Here is a 23,700-nt window from a genome sequence, read left to right as displayed (position 1 = left end):
TACCAACTCATGCTGCAAGTTCACCCACCTTATTCCGGATGCTCCTGGCGTTGAAGTAGACACACTTCAAACCAACTTCTTGCTTGTCGCTGCCATCTTTCGTCCATGAAACTTGATTTCGGACCTCCCTACTCACAACCTTTTCTATACCTTGAACTACAATTTTGGTTCCCATCCCCCTGCTGGATTAGTTTAAACCCACCCCAATAGCCTTAATGTATTTCCCTCCCAGGATATTGGTACCCCTCTGGTTCACATGAAGACCATCCTGCTTGTAGAGGTCCCACCTACCCCAGAAAGAGCTCCAATTATCCAAGAATCCAAAACCCTCCCTCCTGCACCGTTCCTGTAGCCACGTGTTCAACTCCTCTCTCTCCCTATTCCTCACCTCACTAGCACGTGGCATGGGCAACGAACCAGAGACAACAACTCTGTTCGTCCTAGCTCTAAGCTTCCATCGTAGCTCCCTGAATTTCTGCCTTAAATCCCCATCTCTCTTCCTACCTATGTCGTTGGTGCCTATGTGGACCACGACTTGGGGCTGCTCCCCCTCTTCCTTTAGGATCCCAAAAACATGATCAGAGACGTCACGAACCCTGGCACCTGGGAGGCAACACACCAACCGTGAGTATCTCTCATCCCACAGAACCTCCTATCTGTCCCCCCAATGACTACTGCTCTGCTCTTCTTCCCCCTTCCCTTCTGAGCAGCAGGGACAGACTCTGTGCCAGAGCCCTATGCCCCACTGCTTTCCCCTAGTAAGTCATCCCCCCCAACAGTATCCAAAACGCTTTACTTATTGTTGAGGGGAATGGCCACAGGGGATCCCTGCACTGCCTGCCGGTTCCCTTTCCGTCCCCTGACTATAGCCCATCTGCCTTTTTCTTGTTCCTGAGGAGTGACTACCTCCCTGTAACTCCTCTCAATAACTCCCTCCGCCTCCCAAATGATCCGAAGTTCATCCAGCTCTAGTTCCAGTTCCCTAACGCGGTTTTCAAGGAGATGGAGTTGGGTACACTTCCTGCAGATGTAGTCAGCAGGGATACTAGTGGTGACCCTTTTCTCCCACATTCTGCAGGAGGAACATTCAACTGCCCTAAACTCCATTCCCACTATTCTAAATCCCAAAGAGATTGTTGAGAAATAAGGAATAAAAAATAAACTCGTTACCTTACCAGAACCCTTTTTTTTGGTTAGAAGAGGAGGATGGGTGGGAGACACTACCCGAGTAGTGTTTCGGGTAACGCAACCACACAAATATGACTTCCCAGAAGTCCTTTGCTCCTCCCTCACACCTCTCAGCAAATTTAAAAGGCATTTAGATGAGTATATGAATAAGAAGGGTACAGAGGGATACATGCCAAATGCTGGCAAATGGGACTAGATCAGTTTAAGATATCTGGTCAGCACAGCTAAGTTGGACTGGTGGACCTGTTTCTGTGCTGTATAACTCTATACCTCTATAACTGAAGAAAACTTGGTCAAACTGCTCCATTTTAAGATAGTCATTTAAGTCTGGGAGAAAGGCATCCACAATGAAGGGAATCCATTTTAAAATTACTATCAGGGATCAGATGTGTAAGAAAGGCAAGTCAAGTCTTAACCAGGAGTTTAACAGTTTGGGGTATCCTGTCTGGAGTAAATTGGGGAATCCCATCTGGGAACTGGTCATAATTTGCTGGAAATGTTAAAATGATTGAGAGAGAATTCAAATTTAAGTTTTGGCTAAGAGATACAGAGCACAGAGGGGAAGAATGTTTTTAATGTAGGTAATGGTAATACCCTGGAACTGCTTATGGAAGTGAAGATGATCAATGATTTCAAACCGAAATTGGATAGTCTCTAAAGAGAACAAAACTTCCTGGGTTCCAGAAATAGAAGATGGGGCAGCGGGATAGAGAGTTTGTATGGATACAATGGGCCACATGGCCTCCATCTGTCCTGTACTAACTCTGTGCCTCATGATAAATAAATGGAGATGCAGGTGAATGTGCAGAGAAAAACAGGACCCAGACATTCTCAGTTCCTTGACAGCAGCACAATAGTTGTGATGTAGCCAATAAAAGGAAGTGACTGCATCGACAGAGTCCATTGAGGAACCAACATTTAAACAGTCACCAAACACTTAAGCACGTCAGTACCTGGCAGAATGAAACAACAGTAAAAGAAAATTGGGGGTTTGTTTTCTGTTTATGGGAAGTGAGTGTTGCTTGCTGGGCCAGCATTTGCCACCCATCTCTAGTTACCCTTGAAGAGAGTGGTGATGAGCCTTCAACTACTGCAGTGTGTGTATAGTCACCGTGATGCTTTTAGGGAGAGAATTCCAGGATTTTGACCCAGCCTCACTGAAGGAATGATGATTGTATTCCCAAGTCTGGATAGTGTGATGTTTGGAGGGAATCTTGCATGCACTGGTGTTCCCATGAGATTGGATGCCGTTGTTGTTCTAGATGATCATGGGTTTGAAAGGTACAGTCAAAGCAGCCTTGGTGAGATCCTGGACAACATCATGTTGCTGTGTATATGTTGGTGGTAGAATGAGTGAATGTTTAGATAGGTGGGTAGATGTGGTACCAGTCAAGCAGGGGACTTTCTCTTGGATGGTTTTTCTTTTTCTCTTTCTTTCCTGATGAAGGGCTTTTGCTCAAAATGTCGATTTTCCTGCTCCTCAGATGCTGCCTGACCTGCTGTGCTTTTTCAGCACCACTCTAATCTTGACTCTAATCTTCGGCATCTGCAATACCCACCTCCACCTTTTTCTTGGATGGTGTCAAGCTTCTTGAGTTGAATACAAATTGGCCATGATCTAATTGAATGGTAGAACAGAGTTGAGGTACTGAACAGCCTGCTTCTGTTCACCACTTGTTATCGCCTGTTCACGGGGAGAAGTGCATAATTTGTGATGTGATCTTTAATAGAGGCTTATGAAGTTTCTCATCGACATGAGGCTAATAAGCTCTATGTGTCAAAAGGTTTAATCAAGTTACTGACTTGATAAGGTTAACAGACATTTGGATAAGTACATCAACAAAAATGTTTAGAGGAATATGAGCCAGGCACAGGCAAATGGGACTAATTCGGTTTGGGGACTATGTTCTGAATGGACTAGTTGGGCTGAAGAGTCTGTTTCCATGCAGTACGAATCTGACTCCATGAGCAATGTCACCATTAAAGACCATGAGACAACATCTTGTTTGAGAATACATTTATTTTGTGAATTGCATCAATTTACAATCTTCCAAAGCTTCAGTGTGGTTCCTTTTAGTTGTTCATCATTTTCTGTAAAGGAATAAAATGTTATTCTGATGACAATTCAAAGAATAAATCATTTATCAAAAGGTTGATCCTAAAAGTTGTTAATAGTTGTTTAACTCTTAAATAAAAAAAACACTTTCCCTGTGACAGATTTGAGGGACAGATTAGCAATGGGTTTAAAAGGCTGAATAAAACATATCTTCAAATAAGAACAAGTTGAAACTTAGTTCCAGTGATGTTTAACAGAAGCTCAAGGAGCATCACTTTACATTTAACTGGATATTTGTTGATTGGTTAGCTTAATTGGCTGGATGACTGGTTTGTAATGTAGAATGATACCCAACACTGTAGGTTCAACACTGGCTGAGGTTACCATGAAGGATTCTCCTTCTCAATCTCTCTCCTCACCTGAAGTGCAGTGATCTCAGGTTAAACTATCACTAGTCATCTCTCATTAGAGAGCAACTTTATGTTCCTCTGAGACTATGGCCACATTACCTGTTTATGAAACAAAGAGTTCAATAATTTCAGAACAGAACCATTGTTTCAATTTCTTTTTTGAATGGGAATACTCGTATTTTTTTATCACTTTTCAGTTGAGGCAATCCTATCATTTGTCTTTCTTTATACCTGATTCATTACAATCTCTTTTTGTCTTGCACCATCAGCTTTTTTGTTTTTTAATCTCTCCTGCCTTCCACCTTCTTGTGGGGTGGCATGATAGCTCAGTGGTTAACAATGTTGCCTCACAGTACCAGGGACCTGAGTTCAATTCCAGCCTTGGGTGGCTGTGTGGAGTTTACATATGCACCCCTGCGTGGGTTTGCTTTGGTTGCCTCCCATGTTCCAAAGATGTATAGGCTATGTGGGTTGGCCATGGGCAAGTGTCCAAAGATGTGTAGGCTACGTGGGTTGGCCATGGGCAAGTGTCCAAAGGTGTGTAGGCTATGTGGGTTGGCCATGGGCAAGTGTCCAAAGGTGTGTAGGCTATGTGGGTTGGCCATGGGCAAGTGTCCAAAGATGAGTAGGTTAGGTGGGTTGGCCATGGGCAAGTGTCCAAAGATGTGAAGGTTAGGTGGATTAGCCATGGTAAATGCAGTGTTACAGGGGTAGGGTGTGGGCTGGATCTGGGTGAGATGCTCTTCAGAGGGTTGTTGCAGACTTGTTGGGCCAAATAGCCTCTTTCTGCCTTGCAGGGGATCTATAATTCTATCCTTTTTGTTCTTCCTAATCCCCCTACCTTTCTGTTGACATGCTTAAAATCTGTTACATTTCAACCTGAATCATTAGCTCTGTTTCACCTTCCACAGATACTCTCAGACCTGCTGAGGTTTTCAAGTGATTCCTGCATTTTCTTTTCAGATTCCCAGTAGCTGCAATATTTTGATTTTTAATAAATATCTGGTTCGGTCGAGGATTGGATGCTATAATGATAATTACAGCTGGACGTGCGACCAAATGACCAAACAGCAAGACTGTTGGAATAGAGTGGAGAAATGGGACAGACTGGCTTGCTATACAAAGAGTTGTCATGGACTCCTTCAAATAGCCTCCTTCTTTGCTGTAATGGTAACATTGCTGCAAGTCCCCCTGCAGCTTCTAGCCACCTACAACAATGACTTTCATTTATATAGAACCTTAAAACGAGCAAACTGTCCCATGCCATGTACAGAACAAAGTTGGATACTCAGCTACATAGTGATATAATGGGTCAAGTGGCTGAAGGTTTGGTCAAAGAGGTAGCGTTTCTTTCATTGCATAGGCAATGGAGTGATTTAAGAAGGGAATTTGAGGTCTTGAAGCCTAGGCTGTTGAAGAATGGTTTCCAATGACAGAGAAATAGAAACTATGGAATGACAAGAATTGAAGAAATGTAGAGATCTCGGACTTTATAGCACTCGGGGGAATGACAAGGATTTTGGGATTGTCGTGGTGTAAGGAAAAGACATGTTTGCACTTTGACCTTAAAAATAAGAACTTTTAAAAATGAGGTGCAGGATTCTCAAACCCACCAGGCTGTAAAACAGACAGATATCACAGCAGCCACAGAGTGTGGGGGTTGGCAGTTCAGCATTTTGAAGCAACACAAATATTCACTACTTGAGTGTTCATCAATATTTCTGGATAAAGGCAATATACTGTGGATGCTGGAAATATGAACCAAGTACAGAGAAACTCAAAACGCCTTACAGTATCTGTGGACAGAGAAACAGCTAATCTTTCAAGTCAAGTATGACTTCTTCAGAATTGTAATAGAGTGTTGTGTTCAATGATAGAGGATATTTGTGGCTAAATACCTCAGTAAGCCAGTCATTGTAGGCAGACACACGGGTAAAAACGGTTGGCTTCTTCTTTTGGCTGCAGAAAACAGACCCAAAGCTGACAATGCCATGTACTTCCCAGGCACCATTGGCATTCTGGCAGTTCAGGGGCCCACCAGAATCTCCCTGGAAAGGGAATAGAAGCAGAGGTTAGTCATTGGGGAAGCATGGAAGGGCTCAAATGATGCAATCCGTAAGCAAGTTTGAGTTGGTCAACTAACACTGCATCCTGACACCACTCCATCACCACCGGCACACACCATCGATGTCTTCACTATCCCTCCCCACCAGCCAGGCAGAGAGCAAGTGGCATGATCTACGACAGGGAGAAGGGCTTGTTGCAGGGCATCAGAGACACTACCGCCAGCTGTAAGAGAACAGACTCCAATGTTACTCAGGTACGCAGGCAAGATTTGCAGATTAACTTTCTAGATGCATCCAAATGGACTAATGTGTGGGGTACCTGCTGCCAGATCATATTCATACTCACCCAAGCCCCAAGGATTTGGCTGCACTCAAAGCTGGGAGTAGTATCTGCCAATTTTTGGGCAGAATGGTGGCACAGTGGTTAACACTACTGCCTCATAGCATCAGGGATGATTTGAGTTCGATTCCAGCCTCAGGCGACTGCCTGTGCGAAGTTTGTACATTCTCCCCGAGACCATGTGGGTTTCCTCTGGGTGCTCCGGTTTCCTCCACATTCCAAAGATGTGCAGGTTAGATGGATTGGCCACAGGAAATGCGGGGTCACAGGAATGGGATGGGTCTGGGTGGGATGCTCTTCAGAGGATCGGTGTGGACTTGATGGGCCAAATGGCCTGCTTCCACACTGTATGGATTCTACAATCCTGTAGGATAGCTCATTTCCATGTGGCCAGTTGGGAGATGCTACTGTCAATCGTTAGTCTGTCAAGAGTTTGCAGATATCAGCTCGGGTGATAGACAGAGATGCTTAAAAACCAGTTCCTGTTTTCAGCTGCTGGAAAAGGAGCAGCTTTGTAGGCAATACATGGATGCTTCATTGGACACAGCCATTATACACCACGACACTCAAAAGAATATGCTCACCCACAGCATTTATGCATTTCTGGAGGGTGATCTGTAACCCATGAAGACCTAGGATTGCAGAGCAAAGCAGAGATTGAAGGTAATGGGAAATACCTGAAGAAGGGACACCAGAGGAGTGAAAATTCAATAGCTTCTACGGATGTTGGGAAAACTCCTCAGCCAGATTAGTGCACAGGTGGTGGAGATGGCAATTCAGTCTCTCATCCAACAGCACACAGGTATTTATGACTGAAGAGTACTAGAGCATTGGGATAGGATCCATACCATAGCCATGGCACCCAATTTGTGTGGAAAAATGGGGCAGAGTTTTACTGCCTCTGGGTTGGCAAGAATGGGAGGCAAGGAAATTGGTAAAGTATCTAGGTATCGCGCGTAGATCATTTTTTGATGTTGTCCTACTGCTGGCCACATTGCCAATTGTGCATTGAAGGTGGGCAGCCAATTTGCATAATTAAGACCACAACCGAGGGCCATTAAACAAGGCCAAGCGTGAGGCCATTTTGTCAAGAACAGGGTGACCACCCACCACTTCATGGAGGCACCATGGCTCAAAGAGGAGCTCAGGATTGGGAAGGCAGGCTTTGGGGTACCAATGACACCTTGTCCCCCCCAAACCGGCTGTGTTTCAACTCTGACGCCCTTCTCCACCTATTTCCCCCCCCCCCACCCCGATTTTTAGATTCTTAATTTATTGAGATGTGACCTTGAGTTTTCACATTTGCCAGCCCACTGATTGCACAGCCTTCCCAATGACCTTATTTGGCTAGTGAATATGGAAGCAACTAATTAGAAGGTCCCTGTTGGTAAAATCACCAAATCAGTCCCACTGCCTGCAGCTGTGGTCTTGGGGCCCCTATTTGGTCCCAGAATTAGGTTTCCGAAACTTAGAATTAAATGGAGTTATCACATTCCCTGAATAATGCTATTGGATTCTTGGATATTGGGTAGCAAGGGTTCCCTCCAAATGCCAGAGTCATAGGTTCTGCTTCTGGGAATGAGCAGTACCTATGAGCCCTATGTTGTATGGCAGACCTGACATCTGTAACACTCTTCAGATGTGCAAAATCTAAAACTGCTGTGTAAGGGCCTGGTGCAACTTGTGGTGATGTCACAGAGTTGTACGTTACTGAGCATAAATGGGACAGAGCAGATGCAGTTAGAAATCTCTGCAAAACACAATCAGACTGCAAGAATCAATAATGGAAGGTTCACATCAGCATAAGGACATGAACACGGGCAGAAGATAGATTAGTCCTTACCCAATATAGGATAAGAACCTGGTGTATCTGTGGTTACTGTGTACAGCAATATTTAGTGTTAATAAATAATGTTACTTTGAAGCCTAAGCATAAAGAATTTGCCTTCTCCTCAGCCAATCTGTCATTAACTCATAGTGTTACAGACAAAAAAACTGCAGATGCTGGAATCCAAAGTAGACAGGCAGGAGGCTGGAAGAACACAGCAAGCCAGGCAGCATCAAGAGGACAAGTTGACATTTTGGGTGTAACTCTTCTTCAGGACTGAAGTGTCGACTTCTTCACCTCCTGATACTGATACTCAATGTGTAGCATCAATCCCCATGACAAAAGAAAGTCAATAATGCAAGTCAAGCTCATTGGTGGCATTGACTTCTTGAGTACAAGGAGTTCTTGGTAGATCCTTAACCATTTTTAAAAAAATAATTGATCACTATTATGGTCACATTAATGTTCAATGATATGGGAAGGATTATCGTCATCACATGGGATGAGTGACCTTACAAATCCCTCAAAACCATGTATCATGTTATACCAGAATGTCAAGATTTCTCTCCAATAAAATGGGTCATGTCCAACACTCTGTGTCTGGGTGTTCAGACCCCCATTATCCCCTGTCCCACCACTCTATCATCAAGCAAAGCTGTCCAATCACTCTCTGGTTGCAAACAATCTCATGCCTTCGCAAGAGATACCCAGCATTCAGTCAACAGGTTTACTCTTTGCATTTATACCCACTCCATGCAATATCAGTTCCTATGTCTCAGCAATTAAGACAGTGCACTAACTCAGACATGTCAAGCTTTCCATCTTAGCCGCCTCATAGATTATAAAGTTTACTTCATTATTTCTTTGAATTTGCATGCATTCCAAATTGCTGATCTGAAAAGTTGTAACATGCTGCTTCATTCACCAATGAGGCAGCAACTACAGAAATTCTAGATCAACAAGTTTCAAATTGCTTTCATAGTTTATTTAATAAAATTAAAACATCATTGTATTCTCTTTTTCTCTCCTACATTTTCTAAGTTCTTAGTGGTGGCCTTAGTCATTAGTTTCAATTTTGCTTTTGATTCTTTATTTATTCATGGTATAGAACACAGAACATTACAGCGCAGTACAGGCCCTTCAGCTCTCGATGTTGCACCAACCTGTGGAACCAATCTGAAGCCCATCTAACCTACATTATTCCATTATCATCCATATCTTTATTCAATGACCATTTAACTACCCTTAAAGTTGGCATGTCTACTACTGTTGCTTGCAGGGCATTCCACATCCTTACTACTCTCTGAGTAAAGAACCTACCTCTGACATCTGTTCCATATCTGTCACCCCTCGATTTAAAACTATGGCCCCTCGTGCTAGACATAATCATCCGAGGAAAAAGGTTCTCACTGTCCACCCTATCTAATCTTCTGATTATCTTGTATATTTCTTTAAGTCACCTCTTAACCTTCTCCCCAACAAAAACAGCCTCAAGTCTCTCAGCCTTTCCTCATAAGACCTTCCCTCCATACCAGACAACATCCTGGTAAAACTCCCCTGCACCCTTTCCAATGCTTCCACATCCTTCCTATAATGCAGCGAGCAGAACCATATGCAATGCTCCAAGTGCAGTCATGCCAGAGCTTTGTAAAGCTGCAACATTACCTCATGGCTCTGAAACTCAATCACTCTACCAATAAAAACTAACACACTGTAAGCCTTCTTAATAACCCTATCAACCTGGATCTCTGTTCATCCACATTACCAAGAATCTTACCATTAGCCCAGTACTCTGTATTTCTGTTATTCATTCCAAAGTGAATCACCTCACACTTTTATGTATTAAACTCCATTTTCCACCCCTCAGCTCAGCTCTTCAGCTTATTTATGTACCCCTTGTAACCTTCAACATCCTTCCGCACTGTCCACAACTCCACTGACTTTAGTGTCATCTTCAAATTTACTAACCCATCCTTCTACACCCTCATTCAGATATTTATAAAAATGACAAACAGCAATGGCCCCAAAACCAATCCTTGCAACACACCACTAGTAACTAAACTCCAGGATGACTACTTCCCATCAACCACTACCCTCTGTCTTCTTACAGCTAGCCAATTTCTGATCCAAACCACTAAATCACCTTCAATTCCATGACTCCATATTTTCTGCAATAGCCAACCGTGGGGAACCTTATCAAGCGCTTTACTGAAATTCATATATATCACATCAACCACTTTACCCTCATCCACCTGTTTGGTCACCTTTTCAAAGAACTCAATAAGGTTTGTGAGGCATGACCTACCTTCACAAATCCATGTTGACTACCCCTAACCAAATTATTCCTTTCTAGATGACTATAAATCCTATCTCTTATACCCATTTCCAATACTTTACCCACAACCAAAGTAAGGCTCACTGGTCTATAGTTTCCAGGGTTATCTCTACTCCCCTTCTTGAACAAGGGGACATTTGCTATCCTCCAGTCTTCTGTGACTATTCTAGTAGATCAAAGCCAAAGACTCTGCAATCTCCTCCCTGACTTCCCAGAGAATCCTAAGATAAATCACATCTGGCCCAGGGGACTTAGCTATTTTTACACTTTCCAGAATTGCTAACACCTCCTCCTAATGAACCCTAATCCCATCTAGATTAATAGCCTGTATTTCAGTATTATCCTCGATAACTTTGTCTTTTTCCTGTGTGAATACTGACAAAACACATTCATTGAGCACCTCTCCTATCTCTTCAGACTCCATGCACAACTTCCCACTAATGTCCTTGTCAGGCCCTACTCTTACTCTAGTCTTCTTTTATTCCTGATATAACTGTCAAAAACTTTAGGGTTTTCCTTGATCCTACCTGCCAAAGACTTCTCATGTCCCCTCCTGGCTATTCTTAGCTCTCTCTTTAGATCCTTCCTGGCTAAGTTGTAACACTCAAGCGTCCTAACTGAGCCTTCACATCTCATCGTTGCATAAGCCTCCTTCTTCATCTTGACAAGGGATTCAACTTCTTTAGTAAACTCAACCATATTATGACCTTAATCGATGAAAAATGAAGTCTTCAAATTGATTTTCAGATGCACTGGGATGTGGTACTGAGCAAATCAGGTGTATGATTGGTTCCACACTCCCTGTTAAGTTGCTTAAGTTCTATACAGTACCAGTTGGCAAATAAGATTTGACTTCAGTGGGTCAGATCCATGAAATTTGAATGGGACCAGTCAGTGTGTTGACAATATAACTGCAAAGACTGTGGGATACATACATGGCCCATTGACTCTAGAATCCTGCTCTAATGCTGTGAATCACGTTACCCTATTAGATATTCTTCATTCAGACATGATCTAAGAGGTGGACTCTCCATACCTTGACAGTTCAACTTACCCTTCAAGAGGCCCCAGCCAGTGATGTAGCAGATGTAGTTATTGGGGAGAAGAGTCCCTGGGGCAGGGATGCATCCCAATTCAATATTGTCATCTAAAACCACTGGTTGTGCAAGTTTGACAAGAGCAATGTCGTAACTAGGAATGAAAGAGAAAACAGTGTTGAGTTGTACTGTCTCAACACGTCATTGTCGGTCATTGTGGAAGTGAGTACGGCAATGTTAAATGGTGAATGCTGAGGGAATTCACTGACTTTGCTCATTCTAGATTGTTCACAATTGATTTGGTGATGCATTTATTTGTGATTTATGGAATCTTCCAGGATGGAAGGGACTCATTCAGCCCAACATGTTTCTTTGAGACAACTGTCCAATTAGCTTCACTCCTAAGCTCTTCCTGAACAGCCCCAGAATGCAATTATCTTCAAATCCACTAAGTACAATTTGCCTTACCACCTTCAAAAAGTGGTCCCACATCCAGATCTCTCTGTACCTGCACATCTACCGAAACTGGACCATTTACTCCACACTTGTGGGGCCATTAGGTTGGTGTGATGCAGCTTGTGTTTAGGTGAAGAGAATTTGTATATTTTCTGCTTTTGTGTTCTAATAAGCTTCTTCTTTTCAATCATATGCCTGGCCAGCATCAATGTGAAAAACAAAGCCCAATGTGTAAGTCTCTAGCTGTCATGAGTAGCAGTTAAAGTAGACACTTGAGATTCCCTTCTCCCCAGCCAGAAGGAGGCTGGGAATTCAGAGAAAAGTCTCACTTATGATCACTGATGGAAAGTCAAAATGTCGGGCATGGCATAAGGACAGACTCTGTTTTAGCTGCAAGTGTCTTCCAAGGTCTGAAAGCATGGAAATGCTCACTCTGTCAGAGCAGGAGAATGAGGCAAACTGGCAGTGACTGTGGAACTACAGCCTCACAAAAGTGAGCAACTTCAGAAGAGGGGGTAACATTTTATTTTACCAAAGTATCTTTCTCTTTCATACTGACCCATTGGCAGCAAAGATTATGCTGAACTTTTCATGGCGGATGGTCTTCTCCACAGCAGCAAATACAGACCCTGGCTCATTGGCTGAAAGGACCTGTTTGCCAAGAGCCACTCTATAGGTATTCTTCTTACTGTGAGTAAAAAGTAAAAATGGTTAAAATAGTGCAATGAATCAGAACCATAAAGTGAAATAGAAATTCACACCTGTTCATTGGTTTGAAGTGGAGACTGTTTGGGGATTATAGCCTTCATCATGAGAAGCATTCAAAAGCCATTTGTCAATTTGAATTTGCACTTACATCCAATAAGATCTTCTACTTCACCATCCCCCACTATTCCCCATATCCCTTAATTACTCTAGCACTCAAAACTGTATTGACCTCTGTCTTGAAAATAACCAACAACTAAGCATCGACAGAGTGCCAAGGTGGAAATATTTAAAAGTTACAAACCTTTGAGTGAAAAAGATTCTCTGCCTTCCAGTCTCAGCCCATTATTCTGAAACTATCTCCCTGTGCGCCAGATTTTTCAGACAGTGGAATCACTTATTCAATCTCTATCATGTCAAACCCTTCAATAATTTTATCCATTTTAATTAGATCATATTTCACTCTTCTAAACTTTGGGGAATGTGAATCTAATTTATTCAATCTCTCACCTAGCCCAAACCCCTCATTCCAGGTGTCAGTCTAGTGAACCCTCATCGCGCTCTTTCTAGGGCAAGTATGTCATTTCTTTAGTAAGGAGCTAAAGAGTTCACGTCAGGTTGATGAACTGAAAGCTGCCCCAGAACCTGGAATTGGGAATTAACGTTGAAAAGAGATGGGAACTGGGTTCTTGACTGAAGCTAACAGTGGGAACTATGTGTGGGTCAATGGAGTGGATCTGGGATTGTTGACCAAGATTTGTGACAAGATTGAGCCTGGATGGCGGTCAGTGAGAAGATGGTAGTGCAGAGGCTTAGGAATTAAGAGAGATTGAGCCCAATGTGGGGGCAAGATTGTGGTGGCTCAGTGGCTAAGAGGTTAGCACTGCTGCCTCACAGCGCCAGGGACCCAGGTTTGATTCTAGCCTCGGGCGATTTGTCTGTGTGGAGTTTGCACATTCTCCCTGTGTCTGCATGGGTTTCCTCAGGGTGCTCCGGTTTCCTCCCAGAATTCAAAGGTGTGCGGGTTAGGTGAATTGGCCATGCTAAATTTCCCATAGTGTTCAGGTTAGGGAGAAATATGGAGTAAGGGAATGAGTCTGGGTGGGTTACTCTTCAGAGGGTTGATGTGGACTTGTTGGGCTGAAGGGCCTGTTGCCACACTATAGGGGATTCTATGAGTCCTCATGGGAAAAGCCCACCGTGGAGCGACTGCAGGCCTACGGCTAATGAAGGATTGTAATTGGTAACTTTAAATTTCATTTCTTAATGACTAATTTATACTGACCAGAACTGTAATGTTGAGCCTCTAACTTATTTCTTTATTTTTTCCATTTTTTAATCTAAGATTTTGTACCTAGGTTCCTTATACTGAAGATGGTGCTGTGAGTGGCAATGTTGGACACTTTTCACTATATAGTTGTATTTGAGTACAAGTGACAATAAAACCTAAACCTAATTCTAATGACAGCGCTGCTGTGGAGCAAATTTTGTCCTTCCAAAACAGTTGTTAAATGACCGATGAGCTTGAGGTCTTGCCCAGGCAGTGTGGCTTCAAAAATAGAAGAGGTCAACAGTTCAATTGGGTCTTAGAGTCACAGAGGTGAACAGCATGGAAACAGATCCTTCGGTCCAACTCATCCATGCAACCAGCTATCCTAATCCAATCTAGTCCCACCTGCCAGCACCCGGCCCATATCCCTCTAAACCCTTACTATTCATTTACCCATCCAGATGCCTTTTAATGTTGCAATTGTACTAGCCTCCACCAATTCCTCTGGCAACTTGTTCCATACATGTACCACCTTTGTGTGAAAAAGTTGCCCCTTAGGTGTCTTTTATATCTTTCCGCTCTCACCCTAAACCTATGCCCTCTAGTTCTGGATTCTCCCACCCCAGGGAAAAGACTGTGTCTATTTACCTTATCCATGTCCCTCATGATTTTTAAGTCTCTATAAGGTCACCCCTCAGCCTCCGATGCACCAGGGAAAACAGCCCCAGCCTATTCAACCTCTCCCTATAGCTCAACTCCTTCAACTCCTGCAACATTCTTGTAAATCTTTTCTTAATCCTTTCAGGTTTCACAACATCCTTCCGATAAGAAGGAGACGAGAATTGCACACCATATTACAAAAGTGGCCTAACCAACGTCCTATATGGCCGCAATATGGCCTCACAACTCCTGTACTCAATACTCTGACCAATAAAGGAAAGCATACCAAATGCCTTCTTCACCATCCTATCTACATGCGACTCCACTTTCAAGGATCTATGAACCTGCACTCCAAGATCTCTTTGTTCAGCAACACTCCCTAGGACCTGACCATTAAGTGTATAGGTCCTGCTAAGATTTGCTTTCCCAAAATGCAGCACCTCGCATTTATATGAATTAAACACCATCTGCCACTTCTCAGCCCATTGGCCAATCTGGGCGAGATTCCGATATAATTTGAGGTAACCTTCTTTGCTGTCCACTACACCTCCAATTTTGTTGTCATCTGCAAACTTACTAACTATACCTCTTAAGTTCGCATCCAAATCATTTATGTAAGTGACAAAAAGTAGTGGCCCCAGCACCGATCCTTGTGGCACACCACTGGTCACAGGCCTCCAGTCTGAAAAACAACCCTCCACCACCACCCTCTGCCTTCTACCTTTAAGCCAGTTCTGGATCCAAATGGCTAGTTCTCTCTGTATTCTGTGAAATCTAACCTTGCTAACCAGTCTCCCATGGGGAATCTTGTCGAACGTCTTACTGAAGTTCATATAGATCACGTCCACTGCTCGGCCCTCATCAATCCTTTTTGTTACCTCTTCAAGAAACTCAATCAAGTTTGTGAGACATGATTTCCCACGCACAAAGCCATGTTGACTATCCCTAATCAGTCCTTGCCTTTCCAAATACATGTACATCCTGTCCCTCAGGATTCCCTACAATAACTTGCCCACCACCGAGGTCAGGCTCACCGGTCTATAGTTCCCTGGCTTGTCCTTACCACCCTTCTTAAACAGTGGCACCACGTTAGCCAACCTCCAGTTTTCTGGCACCTCACTTGTGAATATCGATGATACAAATATCTCAGCAAGAGGCCCAGCAATCACTTCTCTAGCTTCCCACAGAGTTCTAGGGTACACCTGATCAGGTCCTAGGGATTTATCCACTCTTACATGTTTCAAGACATCCAGCACTTCCTCCTCTGTAATATGGACATTTTACAAGATGTCACCATCTATTTCCCTGCATTCTATATCTTCCATGTCCTTTTCCACAGTAAACATTGATGCAAAATACTCGTTTAATATCTCCCCCACCTCCTGCGGCTCCACACATAGGCTGCCTTGCTGATCCTTGAGGGGCCCTATTCTCTCCCTAGTTACCCTTTTGTCATTAACATATTTGTAAAAAACCTTTGGATTCTCCTTAACTGTATTTGCCAAAGATATTTCATGTCCCCTTTTTGCCCTCCTGATTTCTCTCTTAAGTACACTCCTATTGCCTTTGTAGTCTTCTAAGGAATCATTCGATCTATCTTATCTACACCTGTCATATGCTTCCTTCTTTTTCTCAACCAAACCCTCAATTTCTTTCGTCATCCAGCATTCCTTACACCTACCAGCCTTTCTTTCCACCTTAACACGAATATACTGTCTCTGGACGCTCGTTATATATTAAAAGAAAGTGAGGACTGCAGATGGTGGAGATCAGAGTCGAAGAGTGTGGTGCTGGAAAAGCACAGCCCGGTCAGGCAGTATCCAAGGAGCAGAAGAATTAACGCTTTGAGCATTCATCACGAAGCCCTGTTGAAGGGATTATGCTCGAAACATCGATTCCCCTCATCGGATGCTGCCTGACTGGCTGTGTAATTGGGTTATATTTTTAGATTAGGCAGAGGAGAGCTTTATTTTGTATATCCTACAGCTGACTTGGGAGTACCTGCCATTGCAGAAATGGGGAAATCTTGTGACAATCCTATCCCTCACTTTAAATAGCACTCACTTTACCAAAAGATGAAATCATTTTAAAACGTACCTGTACTCATTTTTAAGTAAACCGGTAACTTACTTAATACAATGTGCAGCTGTCATAACCCATCGCTGATCAATTAAAGATCCCCCACAAGTGTGGAGCCAGCTATCTCCCTCAGCAACTTGGAGAGAAACCTGCAAGAAATTCAAATATTTCCCTTTAAAAAAAAATATTTTAGCAGTGGTATACTCTTTAAGTTTGGTAAATTTGAGATCATCCAAAAATGTTACTGCTTATGTTCTATCTGTCACTCATCCATTGCCTCAAGTGGCTCAGCATCATGGGTAAAAATATTTTGATGGTTCACAGATGATGGTACACTGTTAATGTATCAGTCTCACGACATATGTTCTCAACCAACACTCAAAATAACAATAACTACTCCCATTTATATGTCACTTTGAACATAAAACTTCTATGCCGTTTCATTGATGTGGTATCAGATAGACTTTGGAATTGAGCCACATGACTGATCAGACTCACTTGAATGAGATCTTTCTCATTGTAACATGGTCAGACATATGTTAATATCAATTATGCATCATATAGCTCCAAGTCAAATGCTGTGTTGGAAAAAAATTAGGTAATAGAAAATAATCCAGGAAGACTTGAACAATAAAATAAAACAAAGAACTGCAATGCTAAAGATCTGAAAATAAAACAGAATTTATGGAGAAACTCAGCAGGTCTGGCAGCATCTGTGAAGAGAGAAAGCAGAGTTAACATTTGAAGTCCAGTGACCCTTCTTCAGAACTTCCCTTCTTCTGAAGATTGAACTTGAAATGTTAACTCTCCTTTCTCTCTTCACAGATGCTGTCAGACCTGCTGAGTTTCTCCAGAAATTCTGTTTTTGTTCAAGGCCAGAAGACTACCCAGGCCGGGCTGATAAATGGCAAGTGTCATTTAAGACATGTAGCTGCCAGATACTGACCATTTCCAACAGGAGAAAATGTAACTATTGCCCCTTGCCATTGTTAAAATATGTTAATAGTGCTGGAGGAGTTAGGTTTTAAAGGATTGAGGAAAAAGGAATTTATTTCATGTTTTATGGTCGTGCCTGGAGTTATCCCTTAAACAGAGATCATAATTCACTGAGGACATTGAAGTCCTTGTTAACACGATTTCCTATAAATCACGTGACTGTTGATAACTGCTTGCTTGTAGAACTTGCTGGGACTGGACTTTGACGTGTAGAAACAGCTGTTTGATCTGGTTGAATTGGAAATATGTTTGCTGATAACCAACTGATTTGGAGGAAAGCAATGCTAAGAACAAGCTGTTCAGTAATCCCTCCCATTTCTGGAAAGAAACCCCTTGACATCAGTGCAAGACAAAACCTATTTGTTCTTTTGAAACAGTGATAGAAAGAATTTCTCAAGATTGTATTTCCTGAGTAGGCTGTTGTTGCAAAACTTCAGAGGCAATTGTGTATGATTAGTGAATTGGAATCATAGAATTATACAGCACAGAAACAGACCCTTTAGTCTGTGCTGACCATATATCCTAAACTGATCTAGGCATATTTGCCAGCATTTGGCCCAGATTCCTCCAAACGCTTCCTAATCATGTACCTGTCAGATGCCTTTCAAACATTGTAATTGCACCAGCCTCCACCAGCTCCTCTGGCAGCTTGTTTCATACATGGACCACCCTTTAGATAAAAAAGTTGCCCCTCAGGTCCCTTTTAAATCTTTGTCTTCTCACCTTAAACCTACATTCTCTAGTTTTGGATTCCCCGACTCTGGGAAAAAAGATCCAATCTGTGCCCCTCATGATTTTATAAACATCTGTAAGGTCACCCTCAGCCTCTGACCCTTGAGGGAAAATAACTCCAGCCTATTCAGCCTCTCCCTATAATTAAAACCCTCCAATCCCTTGACCACACGTGCCAGGACATCAGAACAAAAGACTTTGGAATATCCTACATGTTATCTTTCAAGAATAAACCAATAGAGAAAGTGTTTTTTTTGTTTTCAGAAAGCTTATTGCTGCAGAGAAATCGGTTATTTTCCACTTTGCCTGAAAATTGTGCATTTGTGCCAGTCTGTGAGTGTTTTTGGGAGATAGTGGCTCAGTGGTTAGCACTGCTGCTTCGCAGTGCTAGGGACCTGGGTTCAATTCCAGCTTCGGGCAACTGTTTGTGTGGAGTTTGCACATTCTCCCCGTGTCTGCGTGGGTTTCCTCTGGGTGCTCCAGTTTCCTCCCACAGTCCAAAGATGTGCAGGTTAGGTGAATTGGCCATGCTAAATTGCCCGTAGTGTTAGGTGCATTAGTTAGGGGTAAATATAGGGGAATGGGTCTGGGTGGGTTGCTTTTCGGAGGGTCGGTGTGGACTTGTTGGGTCGAAGGGTCTGTTTCCGCACTGTAGACAATCTAATCTAATCTAATCATATTCAGAAAGAAATAAGCATTTTAAATTCTATACCATTTACTGTTTATGCCAACTAAGTGTTGCATTTTATTTAATAGGCTTTGTTTGTTAGGAAACCTGATTGATCTTTTTTAAACCTGATATAGTAAAGGTATTTAATTGGTCACCTTGGCAACTGGAAAATGTTTTATTTTGTGTAACAATGCACTCCTGCAGCCTCAGTCAAAACAAAGTTCAAATATATTTCTATTGCTGAATTATCCACTATCAATGTCCTGGGGGTTCCAGTTGACCAGAGAATGATCTGGATCTGCCAAATAAATACTATGGCGAATAAAAACAAGTCAGGAGTTAGGAACCACAACAGCCTACTACAGTTCTTTGATAGCACCTTCCAAATTCCTGACCTCTACCATATAAAAGGATAAGGGCAGAAGATACATGGGAACACCTCCAAGACACTGGAACTTCTCCCTAACAGCTCCATAACATGTGGTACCTACACAATACGGACTGCAGCGGTTCAACAAGGCAGCTCATCACTGCCTCCTCAAGAGCAAAGAGTGATGGGTAGGAGGAACTGGCCAAGCCAATGATGCCCAAATCCCATGAATGGACAATTTTTTAAAAAAGAATGCAATAGTAATAATTCCTCATTCCTTCATATTTGCTGAACATTTGACGGGCAGTTGCCACTGTCCTATGACAACGTTTTATTCCAAGACTCAGGGTTGTAAACTGTTTGAATGAAGGTTGCATGTTCTGGGTGAGCCCAATGGTCTCCTTACCTAAAAGTAATATGTGAACTCTTCCAATAGTGATCACTAACCATGAGGAATTGGCAATCCATTTTATAATTCCCAATCCTCCTTTCATGTTGACAAGCCTGGCTGAGTTGAGCCAACTCCTAACTGGAATGTGTTGGTCTTTATGATGCAATTCCAGAAAGTAAGGTACATTTAGCAAGCAAAATGCCAGGAGGGCTCCACAATTAAACTGTGGATATGTATTACCTGTTACAGTAAGCATTTGAATATAAGAATACTTTGGTTTAAGAGTTTACGTACTTGCCATGGCCAGCTATGGGGTCTTGCAGCTTCACCACCGACCACTCTGGACAATACAGGCTGGTGGGTGGGGGTACCACAACCAGAGACTGAAAAACAAAACATTGTGTCAGCCTCAACTGTTTTGTGTTTTGGATTTTATCACTATTTCTTAACCCCTCTTTTTCAGAGATTCTGAGTTTATGCAGCATCTCTAACAATCCACAGCTAATTTTGCACAAACCTGGAAGGAAACGTATGGGGCAGCACAGTGGCTCAGTGGTTAGCATTGCTGCCTCACAGCGCCAGGAACCTGGGTTCGATTCTACCCTTGGGTGACTGTCTATGTGGAGTTTGCATGTTCTCTCCATGTCTGTGTGGGGTTCCTTCCACAGTCCAAGGATCGGTCACACTAAATTGCCCTATAGTGCCCAGGGATGTGCAGGATATGTGGGTTAGCCATGGGAAATGTAGGGGGGTGGGTCTGGGTAGGGCGCTCTTCAGAGGGTTAGTGTGGACCTGATGGGCTGAAAGGCCTGCTTTGACACTGTAGGGATTCAACTGCACACACTATTCATTCAGGAAGTCCGTCCATCCACAAAGCTATCTTAAAAAGAGTTTCCTTTTTCATTATTAATTTGTGATGAATCCTAGGCAAGTTTAATTTTTTAACCCCTTGGCCTACTGGTTAAAGCTTAGACATTGGCAGTTCATCCTGCTTCCAAGTGGTTACAGTTGACAATGAGGTAGCACTGGAGAGCTCTCTGCTCCTTATTGCTTTGAAAGGGATCTTAACAACAAATCTCTTACAATCCTTAAGAAGAAATTTAGTACCAAAATTGGAACTCACCGGTTGCAACGAATAGAGCAGCCAAAGCAAAATGTATCATGTTTGTAAAGGAGCGGGGCATCTGAACAAATTCTGTGACTTTATTTATACCTGGAGAGGAATTGTTTCCTCACCACGTGACTAAACGTTACCCCTAATTGTGGGAAGGAACAGCATTCAATAGGAGCGTGTGTCCTTGTAAAGTATTTATTGATTCTGCAATTTTTCTTCTTTATCTTAAACAAACTTCACCATTGGTACAATCATAGAATTCCCATAGTGTTGAAGGAAACATAACTTTGTACAGGTCAAGGAAGGAAACTAAGGTAATTTGGCATGAATGAGAGAAAGAGAGCAAGGGACAGACACCTGGATGAATTGGAAAGTTGGAGAGAGAGAGAGAGAGAGATACCCTGGAGGTTACAGTGAGACAGAAAGACAGGGTGGTGGTTTGGGAGGAGGAGGAGAAAAAACACAGAAATAGACCCAGAAAAAAAGGTGGCAAGAACATGTTAACAGGTATAGGCTACTCCTCTCATTCTGTTTTGCTTTTCAGTTAGCTAGCATGATGATGGAGACATGGAGAAGAAGGGAAAAGGAAGAAACCATCAAAAGGAACAGGAAGAGAAAGAGAAAGTAAAGGCTGTGCTAATTCCATTCCTATCCCATTAACAGTCTGTAGTGATCATAAAGAGGAGACTTATCTCCCTGATGAGTCAGATGGCAGAGGCAATGAAGAATTGATTTAAGATTCCTGGCTCCTACTGAGTTGTCTATATAACTCTATAGGAGAAGAGAACTCAACAGTCCTTCTGCTTTTGATCAGAAAAGGGGAGATGTGTCAGACGATGGTCAATCAGACTGTGATACACATCGCATGCACTTGAATGACTGCTGAACACTCACTGTCAGCGTGTGGGTAAAAAATGCTAAGTGGAAGGGTTTCCAACAGCCAAGAAATGTGGTCCAGTAAGATTCAGCATTTTTTTTATTGTGGAAGAAATCAGAGACATTTTAAATCAGGAACTGGTTCTTACTAAGGGACCAGGATGAAAGGACAGATTATATGGTTACCAAATTTACTGGTGACACAAGCTGAGGCAGGAAATTAATTGATGAAGAGGACATAAGGAGGATATAAAAAGGTACAGACAGGTTAAATAAGTGAGCAAAGATATTGTAAATGACGGATAATGTGGACAAATGCGAAATTGCCCACTTTGGTAAAAGAATAAGAAAAAGCATGCTATCTAAGTTGTAAGAGATTGCAGAGCTCTGAGATGCAGAGGGATATGGATGATCTGGTGCATAAATTGTAAGAAGATTAGCATACAGGTACAGCAAACAAATAGGAAAGGCAATAGAATGTCATCCTTTATGACAAGAGGCATTGAATACAAAAGCAGAGAGATCATATTTCACTTGCACAGTTTGTAAGACCACATCTGGAGTACTTTGTATAATTTTGGACTTTAAGAAAAAATGGAAATGTGTTTGGAAGCAGTTCACATAGGTTGTACTGGACTGAAACCTGGAATGGACAGGTTGTCCTATGAGGGAAGATTGGATAGGCTAGGCTTGTATCCACTGGAATTTAGAAAACTAAGAAGAAACTTGAGATCCCAACACTGATACTTGTACACATTACTCTTTACATCCTGCAAAACCCAAAAAAGGACCCATTTGGGTCTATTCTCCGCCTTTTGTTGGCCAGACAATCATCAGTCCATGACAACACATTGCTCTCTCCTCATACCAAGAACTTTTATTTGCCACAATAGCCTTTGATGTGTGAATTTTTCATTTTATCCACTTAGAATATTATGTTTGGTTCCAGTTGCCACATTACAGGAAGGATTTGGAGAGGGTGCAGAACAGGTTTACCAGGATGCTCCCTGGATTAGAGGGTATGAGGAGAGGTTAGAGAAACTTGGGCTGTTTTCTCTGGAGCAGTGGAGGCTGAGTGGAGACTTGAAAGAAGTCTGTAAATAGATAGATAGATAGATAGATGCATAGATAGGGTTGACAGTCTGAATATTTTTGCCAGAGCTGAAATGTTTAATACTAGGGGGCACGCATTAAGTTGAGAGGGAGCACGTTCAAAGGAGATGTAAGGGGCAAGACTTTTACACAGAGTCTGGAACACGCTGCCAGGGGCGGTGGTAGAGGCAGATATGACAGGGGCATTTAAGAGACTTTTAGATAAGCACATGAATATGCAAGGAATGGAGGGATATGGACCAAGGGCAGGCACATGTTTGGCACAACATTGTGGGCTGAAGGGCCTGTTCCTGGATTATTCTATGTTCTGTGATCTATGAAATGCCTTCTGAAAATCTAAGGACAGAACACCCATCAGTGTCTCCTTATCTATGACACATGTTATTTCCTCAAAGAGCTCCAGAGGAGCCTGATTTACCTTTCACAAAACCATGTTGACTCTGCCTGATTACCTTGCCCTACTATAACTTTTTTAGTAATAAGTTCTAACATTTCCTTTATGGCAGATATTAAGCTAGCTGGCCTGTAGTTTCCTGCTCTGCCTCATTCTTTGATTTTTTTTTTATTTATTGTTGTGACATGTACCTAGATACAGTCAAAAGTTTTGTTTTGTGTGCTATGTAGACAGATCATCCCATGCAAAGTGCATAAGATGTGCTGTCTTCCAATATACTAGGACTTTCTCAGAAGTTTTGAAAATTAAAACCAATACATCAAAAATCTTACTAGCTATATGTTCATATCAAGAATGAAGTCCATCAGACCAAGCACTTGTCAGCTGACAGCTCCAACAATTACTCAGTACCATTTTGCTGACGATTATAATTTATTGTAAGATTCTTCCTCCATTCCATTTCCTCACTTACAGCTGCTCCTGAGATGTTACTTGAGTCCTGTTTAGGGGAGACTGCTGCAAAATACCTGTTCAATTCACCTGCCATCTGTTTAGTTTCTATTATAAATTCTCCGGACTCATTTTTTATTGGATCAACACTCATTTCGTCAACT

At 42.4% G+C, this 23,700-nt stretch overlaps 2 protein-coding genes across 2 annotated transcripts in view; one reads left to right on the top strand and one right to left on the bottom strand.

Annotated features, from left to right (window-relative positions):
• LOC140487132 (chymotrypsin-C-like) overlaps positions 1 to 23,700 on the top strand; it is a 73,132-nt gene that overhangs the window by 21,231 nt on the left and 28,201 nt on the right. The window lies entirely within an intron of this gene.
• Positions 3,223 to 23,700, bottom strand: part of LOC140487131 (chymotrypsin-like elastase family member 2A) — a 31,810-nt gene continuing 11,332 nt past the window's right edge. Inside the window, exons 2-8 of the mRNA XM_072586676.1 lie at positions 19,884 to 19,972; positions 16,482 to 16,579; positions 12,276 to 12,404; positions 11,278 to 11,414; positions 5,798 to 5,943; positions 5,553 to 5,702; positions 3,223 to 3,279 (exon numbers count right to left, since the gene is read on the bottom strand). Of these exons, the coding sequence (XP_072442777.1) occupies positions 3,262 to 3,279; positions 5,553 to 5,702; positions 5,798 to 5,943; positions 11,278 to 11,414; positions 12,276 to 12,404; positions 16,482 to 16,579; positions 19,884 to 19,972 (767 nt within the window). The 3' untranslated portion in view covers positions 3,223 to 3,261. The remainder of the gene's footprint in view (positions 3,280 to 5,552; positions 5,703 to 5,797; positions 5,944 to 11,277; positions 11,415 to 12,275; positions 12,405 to 16,481; positions 16,580 to 19,883; positions 19,973 to 23,700) is intronic.

The sequence above is a fragment of the Chiloscyllium punctatum genome, chromosome 16 (assembly GCF_047496795.1).
Source record: "Chiloscyllium punctatum isolate Juve2018m chromosome 16, sChiPun1.3, whole genome shotgun sequence".
NCBI lineage: Eukaryota > Metazoa > Chordata > Chondrichthyes > Orectolobiformes > Hemiscylliidae > Chiloscyllium > Chiloscyllium punctatum.
Note: the sequence above shows the minus strand (reverse complement) of the source record. Positions and strands in the feature narration are given on the sequence as shown.